Here is a 27,529-nt window from a genome sequence, read left to right as displayed (position 1 = left end):
AGTGTAGCTGGGTACTTAGTTAAAATAATAAAACAATTATTTGTGGTATTCAATATATTTATTTACCTACCTTGTTAAAAATTTTGGCTCCACACTAAGAATAATATTTACAATACATTATCAATAAAATTGTATGTTCAATAAATTATCTTAACTTGTACAACTACAATAAAATAGGCACTTATAAAAGTCATTTTTATAGAAATAAGGTTAACAACTTAAAGTTTTAACTAAGTACAAAACTTATAATACAAACATAGTTATTCTAACCTAAACATGTGGGACTCAGTTTGTTGAGTATTGTTAGTTATTGTAGATTCCATCACATCACCCTAGTTCTAGACTATTTTCTTGTTTCAGTCTAAATTATATTATTATCTGTACACAAAGTTAGTTACAAGTTTTTTGGCTGTATCTCATCCAATTATTTTATACACCTATACAATAACAATAATCCTAAATATTTAAATGAGATGAACACTTTTTAGAACTTGTCTTGATTTATAATTTTATAATACAAATATGGAACCAACGGGTTCTTCCAGGCATGGAATGCAGTCTTCACAAGATTCAGAATATTTCCCGTGCAGGTCATCTTGCTGAGTTCGCTATCGTGCGTCGAATCCAATCGACATGTGAGCTTATGGAATCGTATATGCGAGGTCGGCCCAGCCCTATTTTCGTGCAGGCAATGCGCCACGCGCTCACGCCTTCTAACGACCACTGCTTGGTTTTCTCGTTGAAGCACATCATTGAACTGCCTGCATATTCCTCCTCCTGCAAGAAAATAAGTTTTATAACAGTTTTAACGAATGTTTATTTTTTAAATTAATTACTTAATACATAAGGTATAAAACTTACGTCACAGTCATCTTGATCGTACAAGGGTTCGGCACATATCCCATTCACAGTGGCAATGCTAACGTTTTCGCATGTGTTCATGGGACTGCTCACAACATGAACTCGTTGCAGTTGATCTCTGTTCCTCGTCCAGCCAAGAGTGTTGCAAACACTTCGTGTTGGTTCTGCGCTGTTTTCAGGCAGGCATATAGGTCGCACAAAGTCCGTCATCTCCACTGGCTCCTCGAGTCGGACTAGCGCGAGCATGCTACCCTCAACTGGTGAACGAACCATGCCAACTATTCGTCTTTCTTGTTGCCAAGGAGTCGTGCTTTGTATACGCACAGTACCGAATCTGGCTGTCCATTCAGCTTTTGGTTGGCCCTGGAAATGAATGAGAGAAATAAAGACTTTGAATTTTTGAATATACAGTTGGGTATACCTAATGCTTCTAAAAATTAACAAAATCGGTTACGTACTTGGAAGCAAGAGGCAGTAGTGATGAGCCAGGATGCATGTATGAGCGCAGCATCACAGGCGTGCACGTAGGAGCGGAGTAGTGCGGCGTGCCACGGCCAGTCGGCCGGGCGAGCCGAGCGCGGCAGGCCCGCCACTCCACCAGCCGCGTCTGCTCCGCGACCAGACGACATGCCACACTCTGATAAAAATTTAAACAGTTAGGTGCCTACATTGAATGGACACTGTAAAGTTGCCCCCTCGTACCTACCAATATTGAAAATTTTGAATTTATAAAAAGGAATGGATATACTGAACATGTTTCGTCAGGCGATTAAGACGTTCTAAGGGATAAATTATAAACTGGCTAGCTAATGGAAGCTCACAAATTAACTAATCTTCTCAATTATTATTTGCACTGCAAGCACTGCGAGCAGAAAGTTGTCCATGACATTCGAAATAAAAACTCACCCAGATGATCACAAACCACCCTTAAAACTTTTCGCTCTGGACATTCACTTTTAAGGAATGATATTTCTGGTGCGAATGGATCCACTATTTCAACATATTGCGGTTTTTCTCTCGTTGGATCACTTTCGTTCGGGTCCAGCTCTTCAGCATCTGGGACTACTTCTGCGATGAAACTTGATCTGTAATTAAAAAATAAATGTTTGCATTACTTCAACGTATATGATGTCTATCAAAATAGCTACCTGATCAAAAGAATTCAACATATCTGTTAAACGAACTCATACACCTCATTATTTAAGTAACAACTAGACAAATAAGTAAAAAAAAAATTGTCTATTGTTCAATAAAGTTTTAACCGCTATTAAGTGTTGTAAGTAATAAGACAATAATTATCATTCTTCACCATTGTGTTTTCTTTGTGAAGTAACGGTTACGTGATGTTTGGATAGTTGTTTTTTTTTAATAATCTCATGTTCTGATCTAAGAGTCTCTTTACTAAAGCACCGAAAATGCACCGGACTAAACAGTAGCCGTTATAAGGATTCTTCGGTATTTAAAAAATATATACATGATGATTTTTTAGTCGTCTTACAAAAGCAGCCCAGTTCATGTATCCGACGTAAAATCATTTTTTTTTTATCATCAACTAAGATAATAGATACGAAGAAAAATGAAACAAGAGAAATCTGAAACATACTCTTAAAAATGATAAAAACGCCGCCGCCCGCGCCACTCAACATTGTTACAAGGCTCGGACGGCGCTCGCAACAGAGCTGTGTTTCTAAAACTACGAATTGCATCAAAATAATGAATAAAAATTTCATCTTAAATTTATTCAAATCTCATAAATACCTATTTTTTATCATGAACGTGTTCTAATCGTTGGATACATTAACTGGGCTGCTTTTGTAAGACGACTAAAAATCACGGTGTATATGTAAATAAACTTACTTGAAAGTGAGAGATTTGCAGAGAGAGGCGGCAACGCTAGAGAGAGCCCGCTTATCGTTCTCGTAGGGTGCAGCACAGATCTTGCCGTCGCGACCACGCTCCGACCACACAGCGTATCCAGCTCGGCTGCGGATAGCACCTAGTGTTGATTCACTGTTCTCTCGTCGCCAAGATGCCAAAGACCGGGCAATCCACACTAGTTATGAAAAACACTTTATTAGACAAGACTTACTCATGATATGAGATAACTTTGTGGGTAAGAATTTGGGCTCGTACTTAGGTAGTAGGTATTAGGTGTTAGGTATAGGTAGAGGTGTAGAGATACACGTACCCAATGTCTCAATCGTGATTTTTGGGTTCAAATACTAAGATTAACATGCATGTTTGCCTAGGTCCTAAAAGTTTGCAAGGGTCATGAAGCGGATTTGCATAGAACATACGTGTAAGAAGTACGATACCATAATATCAGAAGATCTAAGTAAGAAATAAGCTTGGACTGGATGCGGAAGGCGGGTGTTGTGGCGCATCTGGGTCTTGCAGAATTGAGGATTGAGGAGGGCGCTTGTCGAAATTATTGCTCCAATACTCACAGCAGCCAGCTTCGTCGCTACCATCAGGACAGTCAGGCGTGCCGTCGCAGCGCAGATGTGGCGGCAGGCAGTGCGTGGAGAGCGCGCACCGCAAGCCCTGCTCCCCGCCCGCCGCGCAGTGCGCACAGCTGCGCTCGTCCGAAGCGTCCGCGCAGTCTGGGATGCCATCACACTCCCGCCGGGATAAGGCTAGCCTCTGGAGCCCCCTTGAACATTCTGCAATAGCATTGTTGCAAATTAAATCTTCAGAAAGTAGCAGCTATAAGTACTAGCGTTTTTCAATTAGGTAAAATATCCGGTAACAGACAAAATCGTGATGTTTAGACGCAGTTATTTTTTGTTAAAAAGGCTTAAAAATGAATTAAATAAGTAGGATTCAGGTTGTAATGATATTAACCTGGTTCAGGTGCACACGATCCAATGCCGAAGTAGTCAGGGAATCGCCCGCAGTCAAAGTGTGGACGCAAGCGGTCTGGCAAGCGGGAACCGCAGCCGGCGTGGAACGCGCGACAGTAGGCGCGACACGGGCGGATGAGGCGCCCATCAGCGCAGCGCGGCTGCAGCATTTGGCAGACGAAATCCTGAAAAAAAATCAAATGCAAATATGAAATAAAATATATGACTGTCATGATATAACATCCAACATTTTCCTTTTCAGCTCTTTAAGACTTTTCAAACCAATCATTAGAGGCCGTTGGTATAAAATCGGGTGAGTATATTTTTTATAAAACCTAATAACATACTTCCAGCCTGACGTAGGACATTATTGAAATCCTAAAATGGTATAGATATTTGCTAGAATGTATCAATGTCGCACCAAATAAAAATGCCGATCAGAATGTCAAATACTTTGAAGGTAACCCGTAGGTAATCGATTGGATTGGTTTCAGTTTCAGAAATATGTCTCAATTTCAATAGTCTATTATTGCGATAAAGATTTTAAAGCAATAATATTACTTGAGGCCTAAGATTTTATAAAACTCTTGACTCATAATACTAGTTCTCTTCAATTGGCCATTATGTTATGTGTTGGAGATCGGCGGTTTCAAAGGGTTTCTAAGAATCTGTAGATGTTAAGGGCAAAAATGTGTAATTATACCTAATATTTCAGTAATATTGGGGGAGAAGATGGCTTTTGTAAACCAATTTGGCAGAAAATATTACCTGTGCCAGATGCGAACATTCCGCATCGAGAAGTTCCCTGAAGGCGACGAGGTCTCGCATCAAGGCCTCCTTGGACGAGTGTCCCACCAGGTTGGGGAATGAGGTGGTGTTGTAAGGCAGGTGGGAGCACAGAGAGAGCGTCACTGCGGAACACTCGCGCACCTCCTCCACAGCATCCGGAGCTATCGCCTCCGTTGTTGGCGCCGCTATCGGTGTCGTGTCTGACTCCTTAAGCTGCAGTGATGATATTACTGAGCTCTCCTGAAATAAAATGACAGAATAAAGGTAAAAATACATTCATCAGATTCGTTTTGCATGTCTTCAATCGATAAAACCCTCTGACCTCTATAATTCGAGACACAGGTCGATTGGAGTGTATTCCAAATTCAAACTTGAAATAATCTTAATTGATTATGGAGTTAAAGCACGTGGGATAGAGCTCATAATAATAATATAGTGTAGTTATCTGTGGCTCATATTACAATCATCTTTTTAAACAATGTTTGACTAAAGTAACGTGACGCATTATAAATTTGCATAAACATCGTAATTTATTCTTCCGATGTATCATGAGTTCAATGCTAAGTTGCAAAACGCTAATGAACGGCTTACTTACAATGTAGATGCATAACCAAACTAACATAAAATACGTTTGCATAGTACCTATATACTATAGCATAGAAAACAACATTAATAAAGAGCCATAAATATAAAAAATACCTCCAGTATAAGATAAAGAATTTGACGCCAATTTACATAACTCACTTACACAGCTTAGATATAAGTAATCACTCAGGACAAAAACTGTTAAATCAACGTCCGAAAATACCTCAAAGTTCATTGTCCTCACGAAACATTAGACAATCAAATAAGTAGGTATATAATATTATGGTAGTTTAACAGTGAAATTGCCTTCGTGTTATTCATTCCAGAGATAAATACATTTAATCGAAACTATAACAAAACAAATTGGAACTACGACACGGCTAGTATTATTACGAGGCGTTACTATTTTAGCAGAGAATTGACACAATTCTACGGTTAAAATTAGGAAGAATAATATTCTCAACCCACGTACTTAAATCAATCGATAAATAAATAATTATATAAAACTCTTGGGCTTTACCATATTGGGTAGGCAGTGTAGGTACCTAAATCATGGAAGAATATTGTGGCTTGGCAAAAGTCTTTTATAAAATAACATTGTTGTTTTGCAATGTCTGGATTACCTTGATGTCTAGCCGGACGATGTCTAGTTAGCCATGAGGAATTTGAGATGTCCACATATCACACATATTACCTAAGTACCTCATTAGAAAATTTCTGAGAAATTCTCATTGGAGAGTCAACGTACTCATTTAGCGTTCTATTCTTTGAATCGAAAATGATTGGTGTACTGTTACAAGTTATTATCTTTCTATAAATTACATAAAATACCTATAACAATCGTGATTAAAAGTCGTTTGTTGCGTAACTTGAGGATGTACAAAAGTATCTAACGAGAGGAAGACAAGCACCGAAAATTCAGGTCTGATTGGTGTCTTTTATGGTTTTCGTAATTTTTAAGAGTAATTTCCCCCCTGTAGGGCATTTTGTTTGGCGCTTTCTGCTTCTCTTTTACAACGAAAGTCTGGCCGCCCAAGAAGCAAAGTTGAAGACATAAAAGGTACTACTAACCTCGATATGCAGTGTCTCCGGTAGAGTCGTGAGGTCATTAAGGTGAACCGTCGGTTCTGCCAGCTCGCGAGCCAGCACTGCTGTCACCTCCGCCGTGCTCACTGCCGTGAAGATAGGCTCGAAGGACACCTCGAAATGCACTCGGATGCCTTCCTCTGAACTGTAAAAGGGTTTCATGTTAGTACAAACAACAACAGATTTGTAAAGTGCCATAATTTCTCAAATATAAATATTTTCTGCTAATTCGATCGATGAAAGATCTTTTGTTTCCTATCTTAAACACGAACAATTTTGCTGTGTTAACTTAACATGTCTTGTAAACTAACAGTGCTCATGAACTTTTTTTCAATAAAAGACTACACACTGTTACACGGTTCAATATCCCTACAATCATCGATGGTTCCGGTTGGTAGCAGAAATTTCACTTGGCACAATCCCAAGACTACTTGCAATCAAAGCTTATCGGCAGCCAACAAAAGTTTCTCAATTGAATAAGTATGCTTTATTTGTGCTCAAGAATCAAATTGGAATCGTGCAACTCTACCTCATACGAACGCCTGGCAGCTAATGTGAAAAAGAACATTTTACCCTTAACTTTCTCGTCTCGCTTTATAATGGTTTGCCATTTAATGGTAATTTACAGCTCTTTATTGTCATAGAGAATGTTATCTGATCAAGTTTTGTCTAAGCAGCTGGAATGGGAACGCCGTCTGCATCGCATAACTGTCAAACTACTCATTAATACAGTTGGTTCCCAGACAACTTCAATAGCAAGATCTCTCTCTATAGGGTTGCTTCCAATTTATAAGACCGCAGTGGTAAATTATTCTGTCTGGGTTGTACATATGTACAGATATATTTTCATAGTAAATGATTTATAAATAGTTTTGGGTTAGAATAAATTGATTTCTGCTGTAATTTAAAGCTAATTTATATACATAAACATACGTCGATTTAACTGTCACTTAAGTACCAGTTCTAGTTGAAATAGCTTATATATATATACGTCTTTATAAAAGTCTCTTACTTTTCAAAACAATAGCTCTAGTTTTTTCTTTGCGTCTTTTACCGCTTCTATAACCATAAACTTCTAATGTTTATGTTTACGAGTGATAATTATATTCATATTAATGTATAACACTTAACCATTGTGTAACAGTTACGGGCCGTTACTTACAATTATGCTAGAAAAGCACTAACAAGAGCCACGAAAATGGAAATCACGTAAGATGTAATAAATGTAAAAAATAACTGGGACAAGTATTGGCAAACCGAATCATTCTCTTCAATACTTCCGCCTGAAATTCTGACATTTGGAGCAAGAAGTTTCAAATGTTTGAATAACATTTCAACAGCCTAAAGTTCTCAAGGATGTGCCGGGCGAAGCAGCGAGCTATGGGCAACTGGGTCAAGTTTCTACAATTCGTGAAATAACCCGAATTATTCTTTAATTAAATGACATACTCAAGTAGGTTGCCGGCATCGCTCAATTCCGGATATGTGACCAGAATGTTTCGTAGTTGAGATTTATATCTTCCATTACAATTTTCATTTTGCATTCAGTTCGCAAAAAGAAAGGGCCGGACCATAAAGCACCGGGAGCACAACCTTCAATGTGGATTACCTACATGCGGCGTACAACGTGAGCCGCATAGAAAGTTATCACGAAGCTTCGAAACAAAGCACGTATACTAAACTTTCTCGCGTCAAATGTATATCATAGCCATGAGTGCCACGACAGTAACGTTTGACACTTTATTTTTGTACATATAAGGACGACGGCAGACCATAATATGAACATAAAAGTAAAAGTTGTTTCATATAACATGGACTCGATTTCTATATGACGGCGCTTATCTGTACTGTGAAGAATAAAAACAGTCGGACGTGCGGTGCAAATGAACTTATTGACACACTAACGTGATGGCTAAATACTTTCGTTCCAACAATTCAATCAAGAATTAGGCAAGTGCTTTCAATTCAATCCCGTAGCCTGAATTCAAACTTTACAAATATGCGGACTTCTTATTTTATTAAAACCGCGGGATCTTGGGAATTACGGGATCCCACCTATTATACATGTTCAGATTTATGCAAGGCACTTTTAGTACAAGTATTAGATCAATTTAATATACCGCTCGTTCATCGTTGAAGAGGTTTCGGTCGCGAGAGGTCTCAGACAATTATTTCAGGCCTGCAAAACTCGCGGATCAAGCGCCCGTAAAGCCGCATCGTTGGAAAATGACGTGGGATCCTACCTACCATATGTGTTTCAAAAGTTAACCAAACAAACGACAAAGTTCGAGATAAAACACGCCGAGTGCCAGTTTTAGCGAATACGAAAATGTAAACCTACTTTACAGGTGCGCGTCAAGACGCGAGGCCGCGTTTATTGGTTTACGAGACAGGTACCGCAATCTTGCCGCAGATTATGTAGGTAGCTCTATAGCTCTACCCAGGTATTTCTAGGACAGGCAGCTAATATAAACTAACTTCCTTAATTTATTTTCTGATAGATCTTTACTTTAAACACTGTCATTAAAAGTTACGAGGCAAAGGTGGTATATAAAGGTTGTATATTTCCTTTTCCAAAGAACCACACTCGAGATAGGTATGCCCTCCGACAAAACCTCATTAAACGAAATCGATCTCATGTGAACGCTATAATTTATTGGTAACTTGCCTACAACCAGATGATAAATATCAAATCGGATGCAATTGTAGTCGGTACCATAAAGCACAAGTTGAAATTGTTGTGTTTCACTTAAATACAGTAAGCCCCGTTGGAGACCTCAAGATTTCGAGAAAGTGCACTTTCTCTATCCGTCTATAAAATACATGTTTATTATATCCAACTGCCAATAATATAATAGTATGTGATACAAAAAGTGAGAAACGATTTTAACCTTATTATCTGGTGTTTTTTTTCTGCCTTGAACAGTTTAGCGTATTTGACCGTGATTCAATTTGGCAACAGGTTTTGATTCTGAATGAATATAGTGGATTGTAGGATGTACCGTGGACATTAAAAGGAGGTTACAACTTCATACAAACTACTATTATTATAATCATACTTTATCTAAGTAGGTAGAGAGATAACTTAGCTTCTGGCAAAGAGCTTATTATTTTGATTCTACAAAATTCTTGACAAAAGGTTAAATATTTAGACCTATATATTTCTCATATATCAAGACTTGAAGAGCTTTTGATTCTGGACCCAATTAAGTATGTCAAAAGACTTCAATATTGAAAGCTAGAGCTTCAATGTAAGGAGAGTAAAAAAAACTATCATACAGTACAAGTTCAAAGCTATATTGTAAATGATGGTTAAGCGACACACGTCCAATATCGCCTAAACATAATTTGCTGTCTATACAAATATTATTATTTTTTCTATTTACTTTAGAATATTTTGACTGAAAATTAAGTCAGGCTATGGTTAATTAACAGCCAATTATTATGTGACATTAAACACTACGTAACGTATATTTCTAATAATTACGAAATTCTAAAATTTAGTAAAGAAGGCAGCAAATCAACTTTCATTTGACTTAGCAATTATTATTGGCGATTTTTAATTCAGGTAAGTATGACAAATTACCTTAATCTGCAACAAAAAAAAAATGAATGATGACATTTTATACATGGAAATTTGGAATAGATACTTTTTTTAATCGGATGATCGATGCCGGAAATATATACAAATGATAGTCATGTTAACAAGACATGCACATTGCACATTGTTCATGGGTACAATAGACTCACCTGTCCAAAGCCAGTATGTCCGCCGACACGAAACAGGATTTCAATTCAGAGTTGAAGTATAAGTTGTAAAGCGCCTGCTGCAGTACGTTTTCCCGAGTCCGGTTGGATCTGGGTTCAAGGTCGTTGGCCTCCCCCCCCTCGCTCTCGTTGTTACCCCACGAGGTTACGACGAACGAACCCCGGAACGTTTGCCGGTTTAGCGGATCACCGAACAGGTACATATCTGCAAATGAAAAAAATATTTAGAAGCGAAGAAGCTTCAAGAACGAAGCATTGCATAAGTCGCACTCATATTAAGCTGTGTTTGTTATTGTCATAGTCAGTTTGACTAAGTAAAAAGCATTTCATACGGCTTTTAGACTTTTTTGTCTTATACCTAAGTTTGAATACGGTATGAATCAAGTACTTTAGCTTTCGCTCTTGCGTGCCAAATACTTTGGTTTTCACCAGCCAATAGGTAGTGTGTAAGTACCTATTTTCTCTAGTGAATCACTCAAACATTTCTAGCAATTTGCATATGAATTATACAGAATAACGTACGCAAAGTATTTGTTTAAAAATATTCTTGGTAGTGTCTATAAGTAGGGAAAGTAGATGTAAAGAAGTTTGTGGATGAGATAAGTATTGCAAATTATATCACAGTATTAATTAGTTAACTAACTTAAGAATTTTATCATAGTCTTTGATATAATTTACTTATAGATTTTTAATTCGTTACATAAACAAACACACAAACAGTTCCAATTCAAAGTTAACTTCTTTGTTATGGCTAAAGTAGAGCCAGTCTGTCGCGACCTACAATGTTGCTTAAGCGCTATCAAAGCTTGTATGTTTTAGAAGTTTATAACAAAAAAAATCACTCTTAATTCCTCTTCGTCAGTTTATTGACTAGATTATGAAGATTTTACGAGTAAGTTAAATTGTAGATTAATAGTTTTATAGTGCACACAACTTCACAACAGAGTTCATGCTCTATTCCTCTAAATCGTAGTGTGATAATATATATCCTTTAGACCCGTAAGTAAGCTATCTAAAACTGGAAGAACCTTTGAAATCGGACCAGCAGTAGTCGGGTTAGCGCTTTCACCTTTATAGATAAGTTCAACCCGAATTCTTCGTAAATTTTCGACCTATCTTCATTGCTTTCATTCCATAATGATGTCATCTATAATAAATCTAGACTTCGATATAGTCTTTCTTCTGGCTTCCCTTATTGGTATTTAGGACGTCTAACGAAATCAAAAAGTATTTATTAGAAATCGCGAAATGATCTCATCTTTGTTAAGGTCAGCATTTTGTCAATAACAGTAAAAAAAACACTTTCGATATCTTCAAATAAATCTTGGAAGACCTGCGTTTTTTTCCTCATGTTTTTTAATCATTTCAGATGCGGTAGTATTTCACGTAAGTGTCGAATAACATGTTGAGAGGTCGTTAAGGAAACTGGGTGCTTTATTCTTCTTCGGTAGTTCCAATATTGCACACAACGCAAGTACATTATTGGTATCGTGATGCTGGCACACGATTACATAAATGTTATAATCGAAATGAGTTTGGAACATTCACGAATCACGGAACTCGCGGAAATACAATCTCTTTTCTTTATCGAGACTCTTTGGTTTTAATTGAGGTGATCAAGTTCTCGTGACTGCAATCAATATAGGCTTTTATGCATAAAACTTAATGTTTTTCATAACTTTCAAATGATTCAGCCAGTTTCGTTATGTAACTAATTATTTTTACGTTTTTGATAAATACCTGTCCTTATCCACTTACAACGAGAAATTTTCTAATCGCTTTTAATTTGTTTTGATTATAACTACCACTTGAACCCATATAGTTTCTTAAATTCTGATCAATCTTTAAGATATTTTGTTTTTTTTTTTATAAACTGGAGAAGAATAATATCTTCTCATTATAGAACTCTATAGTCAAAGGCGTTGGATTCCAATCAACCCACCATGTTTCATTACCATTTCCATCATTACCATTTCCATTCCCTAGCATCATCGCATCAATACCATTTCAAATATTCATAATTTGAATTCTAGCTAATAATAAGATCTAGTTACAAGGAGTGCACTTGTCTCCGTTGGCTCGGCAAGGCCACACAGCTTACTGGCCTTTGCTCGGTGACGGGCAAATGTCGCTCAGCGTACCTCAACTGGAACACCGATGCTGTTTACTAACAAAGCAATCGATATCATACGATTATACTAAGTGACTGCTGTATAGTATTGTAGCTAGTTATTCTCGATGTCTGGAAAGCGAATAATCTGCGACGGGTGACGATAAAAAAAGTTAAAACCATTCGCGGAAAATCGATTACTGATCGATAAGGATTGGGTTGTCGATACTAATTGGGTACTTTCGTTTCATATAAAAAAATCAATTGTTTGTTGTTGTTTCTTTTGTTTTGCAGTCATCAGTTAGCTTGCTTTAGTGAGCTGTTTGGTAGCAGTAGAGTTATTTGCGCTAAGATGTTGCAACGGCCCTTTAGGTCAGACAGGGTAATGCTACCATTTACGGTCCTAACGTGTAAACCTTAAATTACTTGGAATGTCTGGCAAAATTGTTGCAACATTTGCTTAGATTCATCTCGGTGTATTTGCCAGCTATTCTCGTTTTTTTTTTTTGCATTTGCGAAACAAGATTATAATTGTTAAAATAACGCTCATAGATTGTGTGCGTTTATCGCCCACGTTTTTATATTTAATTGGTATGCAAAATAGTTTGCATTACAACGCACCTTGAGAAATGCTAGCAAAAACCTGTGCTTACCTAAATATTGACACTATTGCATCAAGAGATTGCATGAGAAACTCTGTTCATCGTTTAATTCTTAGCAGTCTTTATGTCCTAATTCGTCAAAAACATTACAGAATGTTTCGCAACATGTTTCTAATGTGACTCACGTTACAGTACATATTGCCAGTCTACAATATGGGAAACATATTCTAGAGTAGGTAAATATTTTGAAGAGATCCCTAGTTGCCAAGGGTGTACTTAGGATTTTACAAAACAACATGGTTCACTAACAGGCGTAGAACGTCGACATTTTCGGGAACTGCGAGAGCCTTACTTTAAAAGGTTGATGGTAGGCTCTTTGTACGGTAGGTTCTCATTACGTCTGTATTTCTTTTATCTTTATGCTTTGGCCAAGATTTTGTTGATTATTTTTTAATTGAAAGTGAAAGAGATGTCATTTGGTCCAATAAAAATTCGACTAAGTTAGTTTTTCATAAGTTTCATGATTTTTTTTTGTAAAGATGATACGTCCAGGTTACGTGTAACTTACGTCCAAGGTATACAGCGACTGCAGCCAGTAACAGCAGCACCAGCAGGGACGCGAGCGCGGCGCAGCAGCCGCGACAGGGCCGGCTGAGCTTGCGTCGCGTGAACCGTATGTCGCTGCTCACAGACAGCGTCGATTCCGGCGCGCGGTGTCGCACGCAGCGGTGGTTGCCGTTGCGCGTCCATCCGTAGCCCAACTGGGAAACGAAAAGGAACAAAATTAATAGTGTGTGGGTTAAGTGCCTTCCTACAGTCCACACCTGAGCCCTATTTGTATAAATTTACTCCCATTAATTCTGCTATTTAGATTTATTTATAATATTAGAGCTAGCCGAACCCTACCGTTTATATTTTATCGATTTGTAAGCTTTATTCTTTATAGCTTCTGTAACCAAGCTCCCGCTCATAATTTTTATTCTTCTTTGTAGGAGGTAGGACTACTGAATTATGATCGAATACCAGTAAGGCATAGTATATTATTAACTACTGATGCCTATATAGGAATGTACACTCGTTAGCATGTTTTTGGTATTCAAAGAATAATTTACCGGCTTAAGTAATGTGCCCTCTATGTTACAATCTACTTTACACGCGGAAGCATATCAATACCTGAAGTAAGTAAAACTAATTCTTTTGTTGTAGCCATAACTAATTAGCGATCTGTGAGATAATTTAAGTAATATCTGTGTTTGAGATTTGAGCGTTTGCTCGGCATTCTTACGTTCCTTTCAACTCAAAGATTGATTGATACGCTTTATCTCCTTTTGTTATCTGTACAATGTCGAACCAAGTAAGTGTTGAGGTAATTCTTTGTAAAACAAATTACGTAAAGCCGTACACAATGTTGCTGAAAACAGAGACCAAATAAAGGTAACGACGTTTTTCGAAGACGGATTGCAGCCGCTGTGAGCCGCCGCGGTGTCAAGAAAGTATCGTGAGTAGTGACAGCCAGTGACAACACACAAGACAGCGACTGCTCAAGCTTGACATGCTTCCCATTTCCTAACAATTACATTTAATTAGACTAATTATCTTCCGACTTTTACGGGGGCCATGTTGATTTGTCACTGTAATCTCATAATGAGTTACGTGGTATGATGTAAGTGCAGCGTGCTCACGTTTCATCAAACTGATGTTAAAACATAAGAGGTTGAGGTTCTTCCTACATTTTCTTATCATCTATGTAAGTGCATTGTTTTAGAATGTATGTAACTTATAATTCACTTAGTTACGACATATGACAGTTCTATACAGTTGGTTTAGGGAAATATTGTTTTTTATGCTTTAAAAAATTCAAAACATCTCAGGATTTTTTGCTGAAATACGTTATTTTATTCATCGTTAATTTATTCATCGTGAGGGGTAGTTACCACAAAGAAAGTACTTTATATTTATAGCACTGGAATATTAAATTTAACAGATGGATACAGCCAGCTTTGTATCACAAGTAATCGTGAGGATCGCGCTCATTCGAACTGAAAATTCCAGTGCCTATCTATAGGTGGAAACGTCGTATTGTAATTATTCAAAGACTTTAAGTACATAAAAACAGCCTCAGCAAGATACAATAATGAATACACAGATAATACACGTTTTACTGCGATTGTTTGACGGTAGAGTCTCCATCGCCTGTCTCTCTGGTCAAAGACAAGCATCAAACATGCAGCACGCCATAACATACCGAAACTACGCCATAATAACGGTTATAACGTTATGCGTTTCCAATATGCGTGTAATTATTTATATTCGATTATCGTGTGACTAAATAGTGTGTTTACCTGCCTCATGTTTACGATGCTGTTGCATGCGCAAGGTAGGTTCCAAAATTACAGATTTTCGAAGTTTGTTTTTGATATCCAAGTATAACATTCGGATGATCTAGAATTATTATTAAAACACTTATTCGTATTTTGAATCGATTTTAAAAAGGAGGAAGTTTTTAAATCATCTGTTTTTTGTACGTCAGAACTTCGGACTGGTGAAACCGTTTCGTTGTTTTTAAATTTTACGTGGAAAACCTGTTATTTGGTGCCATAATAAAACCCCAAAATTTCATAAAGGCTCAGTAATTTTTTAATGAAGTCGGTTGTATGTTTTTATTGTTAAAAATATTATTTAAATATTTTGTAACTCGTTTATAAGTGGTTGTCATGACACGCACATTGGCCCTATGGCTCTGGAATGAAACCGACGTGGGTAACCGCAGATATATTAGTACCTATGTGATACAATCATTTATTTATGCAACTGCCAACCGACTATGTATGTACTCCTCTAAGACATCTAAGAGTCCACCGACTAATTTATGCTAGACGGCTACTCCAACTACTTAACACACATACTTAATCATATGCCTGCCTACTTTACCTACCATACACATAATTATTATGTTTAAGGTGCTACTGAATTTTCACAGCCCCGCATATACCCTCCCGCGGTAAAAGCGTGATGTTAGCAAATATGAAATGATTACTACTAGCATTATACAACAGCAACCCCGCCCGTCGTATCAGCTCATGGTTAAGGACTCCGGTTAGGACCGAAACTCGTCGGGCAATCCCGATAAATACGCATGAGTAAACCGTTTCATCATTTAATAATTATACGTATGATTAAAGCATCTAAACGTTAAATACCGTTAGCTATTTGGCTTGTAAAAATACAGAAGTATTTTGTTCACGTAAAGCTTGAAGAATTGGCAGAACCAATCTGAATAACACGCCATCGTTAAATAAAGTTGGATTCGCATAAATCTCGAGTCATTTGCTAAGCGAAAACTTCCGGCATTTGATAACAATTTGCAGAATGTTAAAACGCAGCAAATATATATTTAATCTAGGATTAATTATGCCGGCCGAGAGAATAGATTTTGCAAATAATCAAGACTAAACATGCTTATAATCGTCTTAATATGCATGCAAATATTGTTTTTGTTGCATTTATTATTGAAACTTCTTGGTTCAAAAGTTCACGTAATTCAAGTTAGTAATTAAAGCAATGGATTATAAATAATTATAATCATTGACGTTTTCTTCCTTTATATTTACAAAGAAGCGAACAAAAGGATTTGGAATTTTTGCCTCACTCGTCAAAGCAGTCTCTAATCAATTCCAGATTGAATTTAGGGTTTAGGTTTTATTTTAAGACCTTAAGGGTTTTTTCAAATAGTTTTTACTTAGTCCTTAATTTCGTCAAAGCGTAGCATTAGGTCGATTCTGCTCTGGTTCCTCTTGGCTTCTAGAATTATTTCATATTTTGTAAAGCATTAATAATAACGTAGATTACCGGCGTCGTTGTTTCGTGTAATGTCGTAATGTAAGAAACTATTTCTCCAAGCTCTAGATTACAAACAGCGAGAAAATAGTTCGGTTGCGTCAACGGAATATGCTGCAGGTTAACATTCGAACTTTGAAATGCCATTACGGATTCAATTACTTACTGCATTGTGTTCGGTTTATTGTAAAGGTTATTTATACAGCGCTAATGTGAATTGAAAGACACGCCTACATATTTAGAAGATATGACAACATTTGTAGTAGTATTCCTCTCATATTGATCTGTTATATCCATCTCTGATATTGTTTTACAGCTGAAATTAACTAATTTTCATATTAAGTGTTAGCACTCCTTTGATTGCAGTTTAGCTGACATAATCGAGACAAAAAAACTTACATGTATCTTAAAATACAAAAAAGTGACTTCTTGGTCATTAGAATGTGGTATAAAACAAGTGTTGCTCGATCGACCTCCAAGATTGACCTCAAAGCAATAGGTATTGATATTGTGATCGACTTTAACAAGATTTAAAAAGAAACTGTCTGTCTTATTTAGTCATAGCATGCTTTTGCAAGTCAAAATATGAAATAGGAAACTAATAGAAAAGTTCAGAGACCGCAATTTTCGTAAGACATTTCGTAATTATGTACTTAGGGTCTTAAGTAGGTGGAAGTGATCGATAAGTTTCGGTATGAGGTAGTGTTGTGCCGGCGTGGAGCGGCCGACCACAAAAGCGTGACAGGTCTGACATACAAATGGCATTTGGACACAAACGTGCCGAACAAAGAGAATATTTTGAAGCGTTTCAAGTTTCAAGCGAACTGTTCCTTCTCAAGACTGGTACAGCCAAGGTCAGGCCAGCTTTATGCGCCGATGAGGAAAGCTTTATGTGATGAAACTAAATAACAAATAATAGCTTTACGAGCCGGTGTATTGCATTCACAAGCAAATTGTTGTATAGATTTAAATCTCTTTATGCATGATATTAATAACTATTCAATCATGGAGTGACAACTGAATGCGTGGGTAATTGATGGGTGATGGATGTGTTTTAAATGATCTTGATCAGTGTTGCCGTCTTTTTACTTTACACATGTCTTTTCATCTTTATTTTTATGTTACGGACATTTAAAGCCAGTATACCGTTAAATTGATTGTGTAAATAACAAAGCAAGTGAACAATATAGATGAAGAGTGTCAAGGATGAATGAAAGAAGAAGCGCTATCGTGAAATGTTCAAGTGTGATACTAGCAAATTACGCTTGATTTTTGGATTGTTTAGGCTGCAAAGGGATCTGAATTCGATACAGCTATTTTAATCTTGTTTCAGTACCTATACTTATTAATCTATTACGTAGTTACTTAGTGGAAAATATTTTTTGCTCTCGCTTGTTGTTGCTATTTAAAAATAAAGTTATGACAAACATTTCCAGTCATAGACATTTCCAAATTGTTCCGCGCGTGTGGCCTTCGGTAAAGCCTGCAAGAGTAATAATATTGTCTTTACTTGCAAGTTGTTTCTCGTTGACAACATGAGTTATTTAAGACCAACATTCTAGGAAAAAAACTCATGTCGAGTAAACCAATCGTGACAATCTAGACACGAACCCACTGACGTAGTTTTTTATTAGGAAATATAAATACCAGTCTCTTAAGTTTATAAAAATATCATGAATATTTAGCTATTTAATTTGTAAGCTTTTAGGTTTGGTCAAGTTTTTATATTATTTTTTACATTGTATTTCTAAATTGCCTTCGAGTGCACGAGAATATAAATCCTTCTACTTATACAGATTACATGATTACCTATAGTTTTGTATTTCGTAATATGAAGACTTCGCCTTTAATGTGGCTTATGTCCTCCGGCGGAGACTGTCTGCAGCCCGCCCGCACAATGCGGAGTCTGAAGTCGGGCGCTGCGTACAAAGCGCGTGCAGTGAGCCGCGCGGCGTGCACTTGTCGCGACCTACATCCCTCGCCTCACGCCTCACGTTTTTGCTCGGCGCTGCAACAAAGCCGACTCTGGCTCGACTCGCGCACGTCGCAGCCTTTTCGCTGGTTTCTATTGAGATCTCTAGCTTTAACAATGCGGACGCCCTCACTTTCGTTCGGAACGTGCTCATTTACAGATAATGGAGTTTACTACGACCGATAATTTACCGTGCGTAAATATCGCCCGTGGCGACAGGTGACGTCTTGTTTCCGAAAGGTACTTAGGCAGCCATAAATTTTATTAGATTAACTGAATACGACTTCAAAACCAGGCCGTAACTTAATATGGTAGTCAGACGGCGCGGCGTTACGTTTGATTTAGTGCAGCACTCATAATTGTCAATAGGTGTGTCGCTTCATCGCTTGACAGATACTACCGGTAAAGAAAGCAGTAATTAAAACAGGAAGATGTCAGTCGCCGTGAAAGTGGACTAGTAATGTGTATTTTTGTCCACGGCCGCAAATTCTTGTGAATGTTACGTGACTCTACGTAGCAAAGTCAACACTTATAAATGCTTTTTTGCTTACTTATACTTGTACCTGTTACCAAATACCATCGAGTAGTTACCTATTAAAAAAAAACTAAAGTAATAAAATCTTACTACTAGTCAAAATTATAATAGATAACAAATCATTTTGAGTGTTTAAGGAAGGTTCTTTAAAAATGTTAGTTGTGTAAGTAGCGGACCTATGACATTTCTAATAGTTCCCTTAAATATAAATAAAGATTTAAAAAAAAACATTTCTAAAGAAACAAACGTTGTATTTTTATTCAAGGTATTAACGCGATCTTATTCGACTCTTGCTTCCTTATAAGCTAAAGGTAGATACATAATAACAACAGTGCAGCTGCAATATCACCTGCCCAATGTGCGTAGCGCTCAACGACAATAAAAATATTTTGTTCTTCAAACTCGCACTTAGTATCATAATAATCTTACAACCATGATGCTCTATTCATACAAACATGTACGGTCAGCAACTGCACGGATAGCCGAGTGGTAGAGCTCACCACGCCAAACCCACTGCGCGTGAGACGTCGTGGGTTCGATCCCCACATAGAACAAGCATACGTGTGACCCACGCAATTTTTTTCTGAGTCAGGGTGTCTTTATGCATCTGACTTGAATGGTTGTGGAACTTCATGCGATATAAGGATTATACATTTTAATTAGATTTAACTTTAGTTGCTGACTGTATCCACTACAAACACCTATTTACTACCCACTATTATGATAACAATTGTAAATGTACTTTCACGAAACATTTGACACTGAACTTACATTCGTGCCTTTGGCATTGAGTGACAAAAACACAATTGTCGAAACATTATACACTGACATATTATTATAAACGCAAGTATAAATAATAATTGTATTTCTCGTGCTAACCATACTGTTTATAAACGAAACATCAATATTGATTCAACCTTTATTTTGATAAAACTGGGTTAATTAGGCAAGTTTCAAATTAATTGGCTGAGAGACCTTTAGACAAAGAACAAAGTGCTTTTACTGTCCCCTGTGAGCGCGACTGTGTTCCAAGTCCCAGTCTCGTATAATTTGATTGATTATTACCAGAAGTACTCGAGACATGCTTAGCGCAATAAGTCCACGAAAACTAGGTATAAACTGGACTTGAAAAGAGACTTTGACCGACGAGTTTGTTTCTTTGTTCTCAAGGTAGCCAGCTAGAAAATTACGACTTTAGTTAGCTTAAAAATTGAAATGTAATAGCGATATAACAAATAAAATTTGCAGAAGTAATGATTACTTTTATTTCGTTTTATTGTAAGTTGTTTCGTGAGTGAAAAGTAAAACCGTTGTAAGTCTGACACGCGACAATTAGATAACAAATTAATATTAGCTAGACACGTAGATAAAATAGAAGACAAAAAATGTGTGCTCATGACGTCTTCATCATTCTAACAACTTCCGGAAATAAAACAAAAACATACCAATTGAATTGAGGAACCCTTTTTTAAATCAGTTAAAAATAGTCAACATTTCCATTCATATTTAACGACAATTAACAAAAGGCAACCTTTTATATTGTTAAAAGGTTAATACAATGGATATACCGTTATATGCCTAAAAACTAATTATTAGCAAGTTTGTAGGTATCCATATCATATATTCAATTAAAGTCCATTCAATTCAATTCAATATCTTTATAGTGGATCATAGGTTTGAACGTAAAACAGGTCTTAAATAATTAAATACTAGTTCTCAGTTATGTCGGGCTGGACATAACTGAGAACTAGTATTTAACTTAGTTAAAAAACTTAGTTTTTGGGAACAATAGTCATGTAAGAATATAAGTAAATGTAACAAATCTATATCTATACTAATATATAAAGCTGAAGAGTTTGTTTGTTTGTTTGAACGCGCTATTCTCAGGAACTACTGGACCAAATTGAAAAAATCTTTTTGTGTTGAATAGACCATTCATCGAGGAAGGCTTTAGGCTATAAACCATCACGCTGCAACTAAAAGGAGCGAAGATACAATGGAAAATGTAAAAAAAACAGGGCAGGTATAAATCATAACTTATATCTTCTACCCACGGGGACGAAGTCGCGGGCAACAGCTAGTTATTCATAATTCACATTAAAAACAAAAACAAAAAGCTAAAACCAAACAAAACGAATTAACTTAAGATGAAACAGGCTACTGAAAACATCATCCCACCAAAAACATTAAATGTAAAAAAATGCCAAGTCTCTCGATGCAGTCTTTCCATCGTAAAAAGTTTTGAGATCTCATAGAAGCCAAGTCCTATTCAAAATATTTTGTAGTTATAAATCAACATTTAGTAATTGTATCAATAGTTTTCTTTATATTATAATTATAGTGACTTGGCAATGAGCACAAGAAGAAACAAATAAAACGGCATATTTGTAGGAGTTGAAAGTTACACACACCGCATGCGTAAACATTAATATCACAAAATTAATTTTCTTTTGGTTTATCCGTGTCGTCCCAACCGAATTTCGGCAACGGCAGTCAGTCTTAGTGTACTCTCGATTCATTTACTTTCATAAAGCGATGGCCCGTAAGGTATTCTTAATTATTGTATTGGAGCATGTAGTCGGTAGTGACCATCATGATTCACACATAACAAATAATCTGATCACTGGTCTCGTCAGTAACATTTGCACATAATTCCAGGCATCAAGCAGCTTTTAATTTGTGCTCATTGCCAAGTCACTATAATTATAATATAAAGAAAACTATTGATACAATTACTAAATGTTGATTTATAACTACAAAATATTTTGAATAGGACTTGGCTTCTATGAGATCTCAAAACTTTTTACGATGGAAAGACTGCATCGAGAGACTTGGCATTTTTTTACATTTAATGTTTTTGGTGGGATCTCATTTATTTTTTGTAAGTGTATTTCTTTCTTTTTTTTTAGGTGTCATAATTTCTAGGACTTCAGCTACTGCTTTGCTTAGAACCCATTCTCTATCTCTATCTCTTTTGTTTCTTCTCTGAGACTTCGTTACTTCTAATGTAAACAAGCTTAAACTTATATATATATGCATATATATATCTACTAACTTACAAACTATAGCTAAACTAAACTAAATAACACGTAAAGTTCTCCGAATATCAATTATCACTACAATATTTTTTAGTTTCGAAATGGTTTTTCATAGACAGGTGGCGCTATCAAATGAAAATTATCGAATTGTTCTGAAGTACTACTTAGACTGCGCTTTGTAACGAAACCATAGCGCGATTCAGACACGTACAACGCCATCTATCGAGCGCGCATACAATATTTATCGCAATACAATGGAGTTTTAGCTTTATTAATTTAATGAATTATGAATTTTATGTATTAATTTGTATTAATGATAGTCTGTGTATTACATTTATATTATTCTTTTCTATTCTATGTATGTATTCATCCAATTGAATAGGTACTTAAACAACGAACAAAGTTAACAATGCAGTCAAAATCCATACATAATGTTCTTGCCAAACCGCAAATATAAAATTGTTTTCTATGGCATATTATTTTTTAATGTTTTTATAATTTTTCCTTTATATGTGGCTAAGGACCTATCTTGGTGCAAAATTTGAAGTTTCTAAGTCTGCTAGAAGTACCTTAGATTTTTGATGATCTGTCAGTGAGTCAGTGAGTGACAAAATGGTGTAACTTTGATCGACCGTAACTCCTAAACCATTAATTCAATTGGCATGTAATTTCGAACTTAAGCTTGTTCTAATGCCTACTATTATTCCCCGAAAAGCTAAACTCCTAGCTTTGTCCACGTCGAAGATACAGGGGGGGCGAAACAGCCGCGAATCGCTTCGAGAAAAGATGGTACGGCCGTGCCCGTTTTGCTCGAGACTTGGCAGGGGCACTGCCGTGCCCTCAGATGACTTCGGGCTACTATATAGTGGCAGTAATTTGTCCAATAAGAAGTAGGTATACCTATTAAGTAGTATTGTACACTCCTAGGTGTTGCAAGTAAATCCAGACATAAGCTAGTCTAATGCACACGTACTCATCTCAAATCACGTTGCGAGGTTGTAACCGGACCGCAATCGCAATTGAGTGACCATTTCGAAATACTAACTGCAAATAACCTTTACACGGATCTGTATTAACCACCTTTATGTATGAACGATGCGTCTATGTTATATTCTAAGCTCTCGTAGTTCTCTGTAATCGATACTGGACTGTGCTTGTATGTAATAAGTATTGTGTGCATGTTAGTATGTATGTACTAAGTGGAGGCCCGAAACCCGCAGGCGGTTCCCCTTAGAAACGTAACTCCTGTTTTAGTTTTTATCCCTGCTCTGGCTGAAAGCTTTTGAAGTCTCGAAGAAAAACTTTGTGAACTGTCTAGTAAATAATAAATTATCGTTCACTATTCACATAAAATGGTAATTTTCAACCGATTTTAAAAAAGAGAAGGTTCTCAATTCGTTGGTTCTTTTTTAACTTCTATTGACCGTACGTTAACGCTTGGTAGGTACGTTCTTCGTCGGCTTAGATGCGATGAACTTTAAAACTAAAAGCAGAAGGTCATGAACTTTAAAATTTGCTCACCTTGCTTATTATAAGACTTTATATATAGCATCAGACACTCGTAAAATTAAAACATTGACGTATTAGTCATCTGCAAACAAATTGAGGTGTAGCTCTAAAAAGGTCAATCAAACGTATTTAGGTTTTAATAAGTCTTATGTAATCTTTAAACGATATTAAATATTTCGCCTGAAGGTATTTATGTTTATAATTACATGCCATTTAATTGAACTATTGTAGCTAAGTGCATAAGGGTCACGTTTTGCAACTTGTGACGTTGGTATATAAATATGCCATATTATACTTTGACTGTAATGAAATAACTTATTTCATTAATAAGTGTTTGTATTGGTAGTTCAAAATGATGGTGCTAATTGCTTTTCACAAATTAATTACCATATTTTATTTTAATTAATATATCTTAGAAGAAAAACATTATCCACAGATATTGGTAAGTGAATTGTTTTTAATTCGAAACAACTTTGAAACTTAACAAAGTCATCAGAAACACAAGTATTAAGTCTTTGGGCTTACAAATTCTCCACAAAGGGATTATTCTGGGATTTAAGGATTATAACAAAGGTTGTGCCTCTTTAGAATCACCACGGAAAATGTTATTGTACTTGAGAACCTTAAACATCAAAACAATAATTATTAAAGTAAATTTAAATAAGTTTCAATGGCATTCGAGAAACAGTTATAAGAGCGCCAAATTAAAAATGGAACATATTGACACAGTTCATTTGTTTTTCATGATTGAAACAGTCAACATGCTTGAAGCTTTTCCGTTTCCACCTGTATTTGTGTTTAGATGGATGCTAATTGTATTGTAGAGCCACGTACAATACGCGGTCAGTCGGCGTGCGGCGGCCTGGCGCTGGCCGGCTTCGACCCGGATCACGGATGACATCGCTGCGCCCGCGCCGTTAATATCCACACTGACACACTTCTCCTCACTCAATTCACATCATTCGCCAAAAAGTCGAGAAAAACTTATAGAAATTCCTCATCTAAGAACTAACTTTCGCAAAAATAGAGTTCGATTTCTATTCCAAGACTTTTTTTTTTTCTGGTAATGATAAAATCGCATTTGTAAGTATTTGTGCTTTGGTTTTATGGACTCTTTAGCTGTTTGCAGCTGCCTGCCAAAAGAATATAGCTTTCCTTCAATACAAGTATTATATTTGATGCCGAGATACGTAGCTCTACAAGACTCTATCTCTATCTAAATAACTTTATCATCAATGATGAAAACAACTCAGGTCAGTTAATGACTATCTTACATAAAATAACCAACTGAGAAGTATGGAGTTATAAATTGAGTACAAATATATTAGTGTCATCGCTGAGATTACTTAAAGCCACATAGCTACGTAACCCGTTCATTAGCAAATAGGTATTACAAGATGACTTGACAGGTCATGAATGTGATGCTCGCTTTCTATGCATTAATGATTAGTAATGGTGTATTTCACAAATGAGTTCGTGTGAGTCTAAGTGCTAATACCCTCTCTATATAATTATATAGGTTATTTTAAAATTCCAGTTTTTATCAGCTTAGTTTTTATTTTCTCATCGAACCCTTTGTTTCTGTAAAATAATTTTATATAAATTACAATGTAAGTATATGACGCTTCCTGTAATTTTTAATGTTGTTCATTTTAACGACACAGAAACACCCAGATTCAGACTAAGTAGTCGTGGTCCGTGGATCACATTTCAGGGTTTCTGTATACGTTATGTATTATGCAAACGTCTTAACAGTTTTTTTTTATACCGGATATCTTAAGAGACTATTGGAGGAAAATTGTCTTTCTCAATTATTTGCAGGTTTCATTATTTTATGATTAGGTTGTTACTTTTAATCAAATTTGTGGTAATCCCTGTCTGTTTAAATTAATTTTCTTGTTCGCAACTTAACTTTCGCAAAACCACATAAAAGTAAAAAGTCACTGACTCTATGAGGTGCATTACCAATTTCTTCACTGCACTCCAACGTCTTCACTGCATAAAACGTGTCAAGTTAACTCGATGATAAGAGAAAGAAACATTAATATATGCGTAAAAAAATAAGCTTCTACTACTTCTCATCTCTTTTCTTTTTAGATCTTTAGTAAACAGATTTCATCGTGTTAAATGTCACATTCACATTGCAGATACCTATTACGTGACCATTGTATCATTATAAAACTCTAAACGATTGGAATGTCTAGTGTTCACTCTTGTCCTCTAGTTCAATCGGTGCATAAATATGAATATTTCTTATTATGTATCATCTGTTTTTTTCATTGCGAAGGATAAATAAATAATACTTGTGGTCAGAGCTAAACAGAACCAGGGCCCCGATATATAAAATAATTGGAAATTAATTGTCGGACGGTACACTCAAGGTCGATACAATTAAGTTCAAATAATTGTATTGCCAAAATACTGAAGAGAAAAGGAATAATTTCAAATTTAATTCAATTGCCATTCACTCATTGGCCATTGTAAAATAGCAGGATCGGGCCCCTGGGGCCCTGTATGTACGTTTTGTACAAGACTTAAATATGACAAATTGAAAATTAAAACAATTCTTTCCTTAAGCAATTATACATCGATTACATATTCTTAAAAGCTGAAAAATGTATAGAATTGGTATCTTAGGTACATATTGGAATAAGGAATTTTACCAGTTATATCGGACCACACGTATCACTAAAATAGCCATTTTTAATTTCAAAACTGCTCTCGTAAAATAAATAAACTCAGACAAATATCTCATAGATAGCTGTACCTAGAATCTTCCCATTCATATGCATGAGAGTTATAAGTAATAGATTTATGCATAAATCGGGCATTCTAATATCAATTAACATACAATAGTGTTAAAATCTTTCTAAAGTGCTGATTATTTAGGTGAGGAGGTTTCATATTCACTTCCGGCTATTCAGATAATTTGGACCAATATTAACTCTACACTTTCCCATCACTTACTTTAAGAGCTTATATGTATTCAAGAAATATGTTCATCTATGAAAATCTGTCGATTTTCTTCCTACGTTAGTAAAGTTTCCTTAAGCCGTAACCGCAAGTTTTATACCACTTTATATTCTATGCAGTTGAGTTTTTTTTATTATTATACTAGACACAAGTACAAGCAACCGATGCAACTAAATGTGGACAAACAAGTTAGCGTTCTAGCTCTAGTCTCTCTTAGTTAATGAGAAGCAGCTCCATATAGAATGGATTTATATGTTTTCATAGCGTAAATATATAATCAATACAAAGTCACGCAGCGTTCATTACTCATGGGATAGTAAAAACAACTTTTATAATAAGCTGTGACATGTGATAGTTATTAAGGAGAAAGTGGTTATTAAACAGCAGTACAGCTAACTGTCACACGAATAATTAAACGAGATGAAATCTTTGATAGCATAACAATACATACTATTAATCCCACGCGTGTCAATAAAATTAACCGCCGCGACAAATACATGAGAAATTAGAAATCAGCGTGTGTTACACTCACCTCTGACTCCCATGCGTCTTTCACGGGTCGCGGCTTACTCTCCTTCATGTTCCCCGAGAACGTCATTGCAAGCGATCCTTTGTCGCGGCCGTTGCACTTCCACACTGTGACCCCTCTGGACTCATCGGCCGGCACTCACCACACACTGATCACGGTTTCTGATCGGCTCTATGTATCAACACTGTCGCTTTCCGCAATGTTTGGTCGGCGCGAGTCGCGAGGTAAACATGTTGCGCGTGCGGTCTGCGCGGACGGCGGCGCCGGAGTCCGCGAGCGCGCCCCGCGCCGCTAACGGGCACGCACTACAGTTAACTTTCTCTCAGCCAGTCGCACGACCATAAGTTAGCGCCATCGAAAGTCGTCAACGACACAGCCTCACGGGTCAAAGCGTTCATTAATATCTCATTAAAAGTTCCCCAAAACAATCGCTTGTTTTGCTCCGATAAACAATCAGTTCCCGCGCATCAAACGGTAACTGTTTATATAATT

General features: G+C 36.5%; 1 protein-coding gene across 1 annotated transcript; it reads right to left on the bottom strand.

The window, feature by feature from the left end:
* Positions 1 to 39: 39 nt before the first annotated feature.
* Positions 40 to 27,529, bottom strand: LOC113504418 (atrial natriuretic peptide-converting enzyme). Its single transcript, XM_026886682.1, has 12 exons — positions 27,041 to 27,529; positions 13,213 to 13,405; positions 9,915 to 10,137; positions 6,150 to 6,309; positions 4,473 to 4,733; positions 3,706 to 3,889; positions 3,309 to 3,524; positions 2,719 to 2,914; positions 1,768 to 1,946; positions 1,320 to 1,498; positions 862 to 1,224; positions 40 to 777 (listed from the first exon to the last, which is right to left on the bottom strand). The coding sequence occupies exons 1-12, from the start codon at positions 27,104 to 27,106 to the stop codon at positions 592 to 594; spliced, it is 2,406 nt and encodes an 801-aa protein (XP_026742483.1). The 5' UTR covers positions 27,107 to 27,529; the 3' UTR covers positions 40 to 591.

This window comes from Trichoplusia ni, chromosome 22, assembly GCF_003590095.1.
Source record: "Trichoplusia ni isolate ovarian cell line Hi5 chromosome 22, tn1, whole genome shotgun sequence".
NCBI classification, from domain to species: domain Eukaryota; kingdom Metazoa; phylum Arthropoda; class Insecta; order Lepidoptera; family Noctuidae; genus Trichoplusia; species Trichoplusia ni.
The sequence above is the reverse complement of the archived record's forward strand: the minus strand, read 5'-3'. Positions and strand labels throughout refer to the sequence as shown.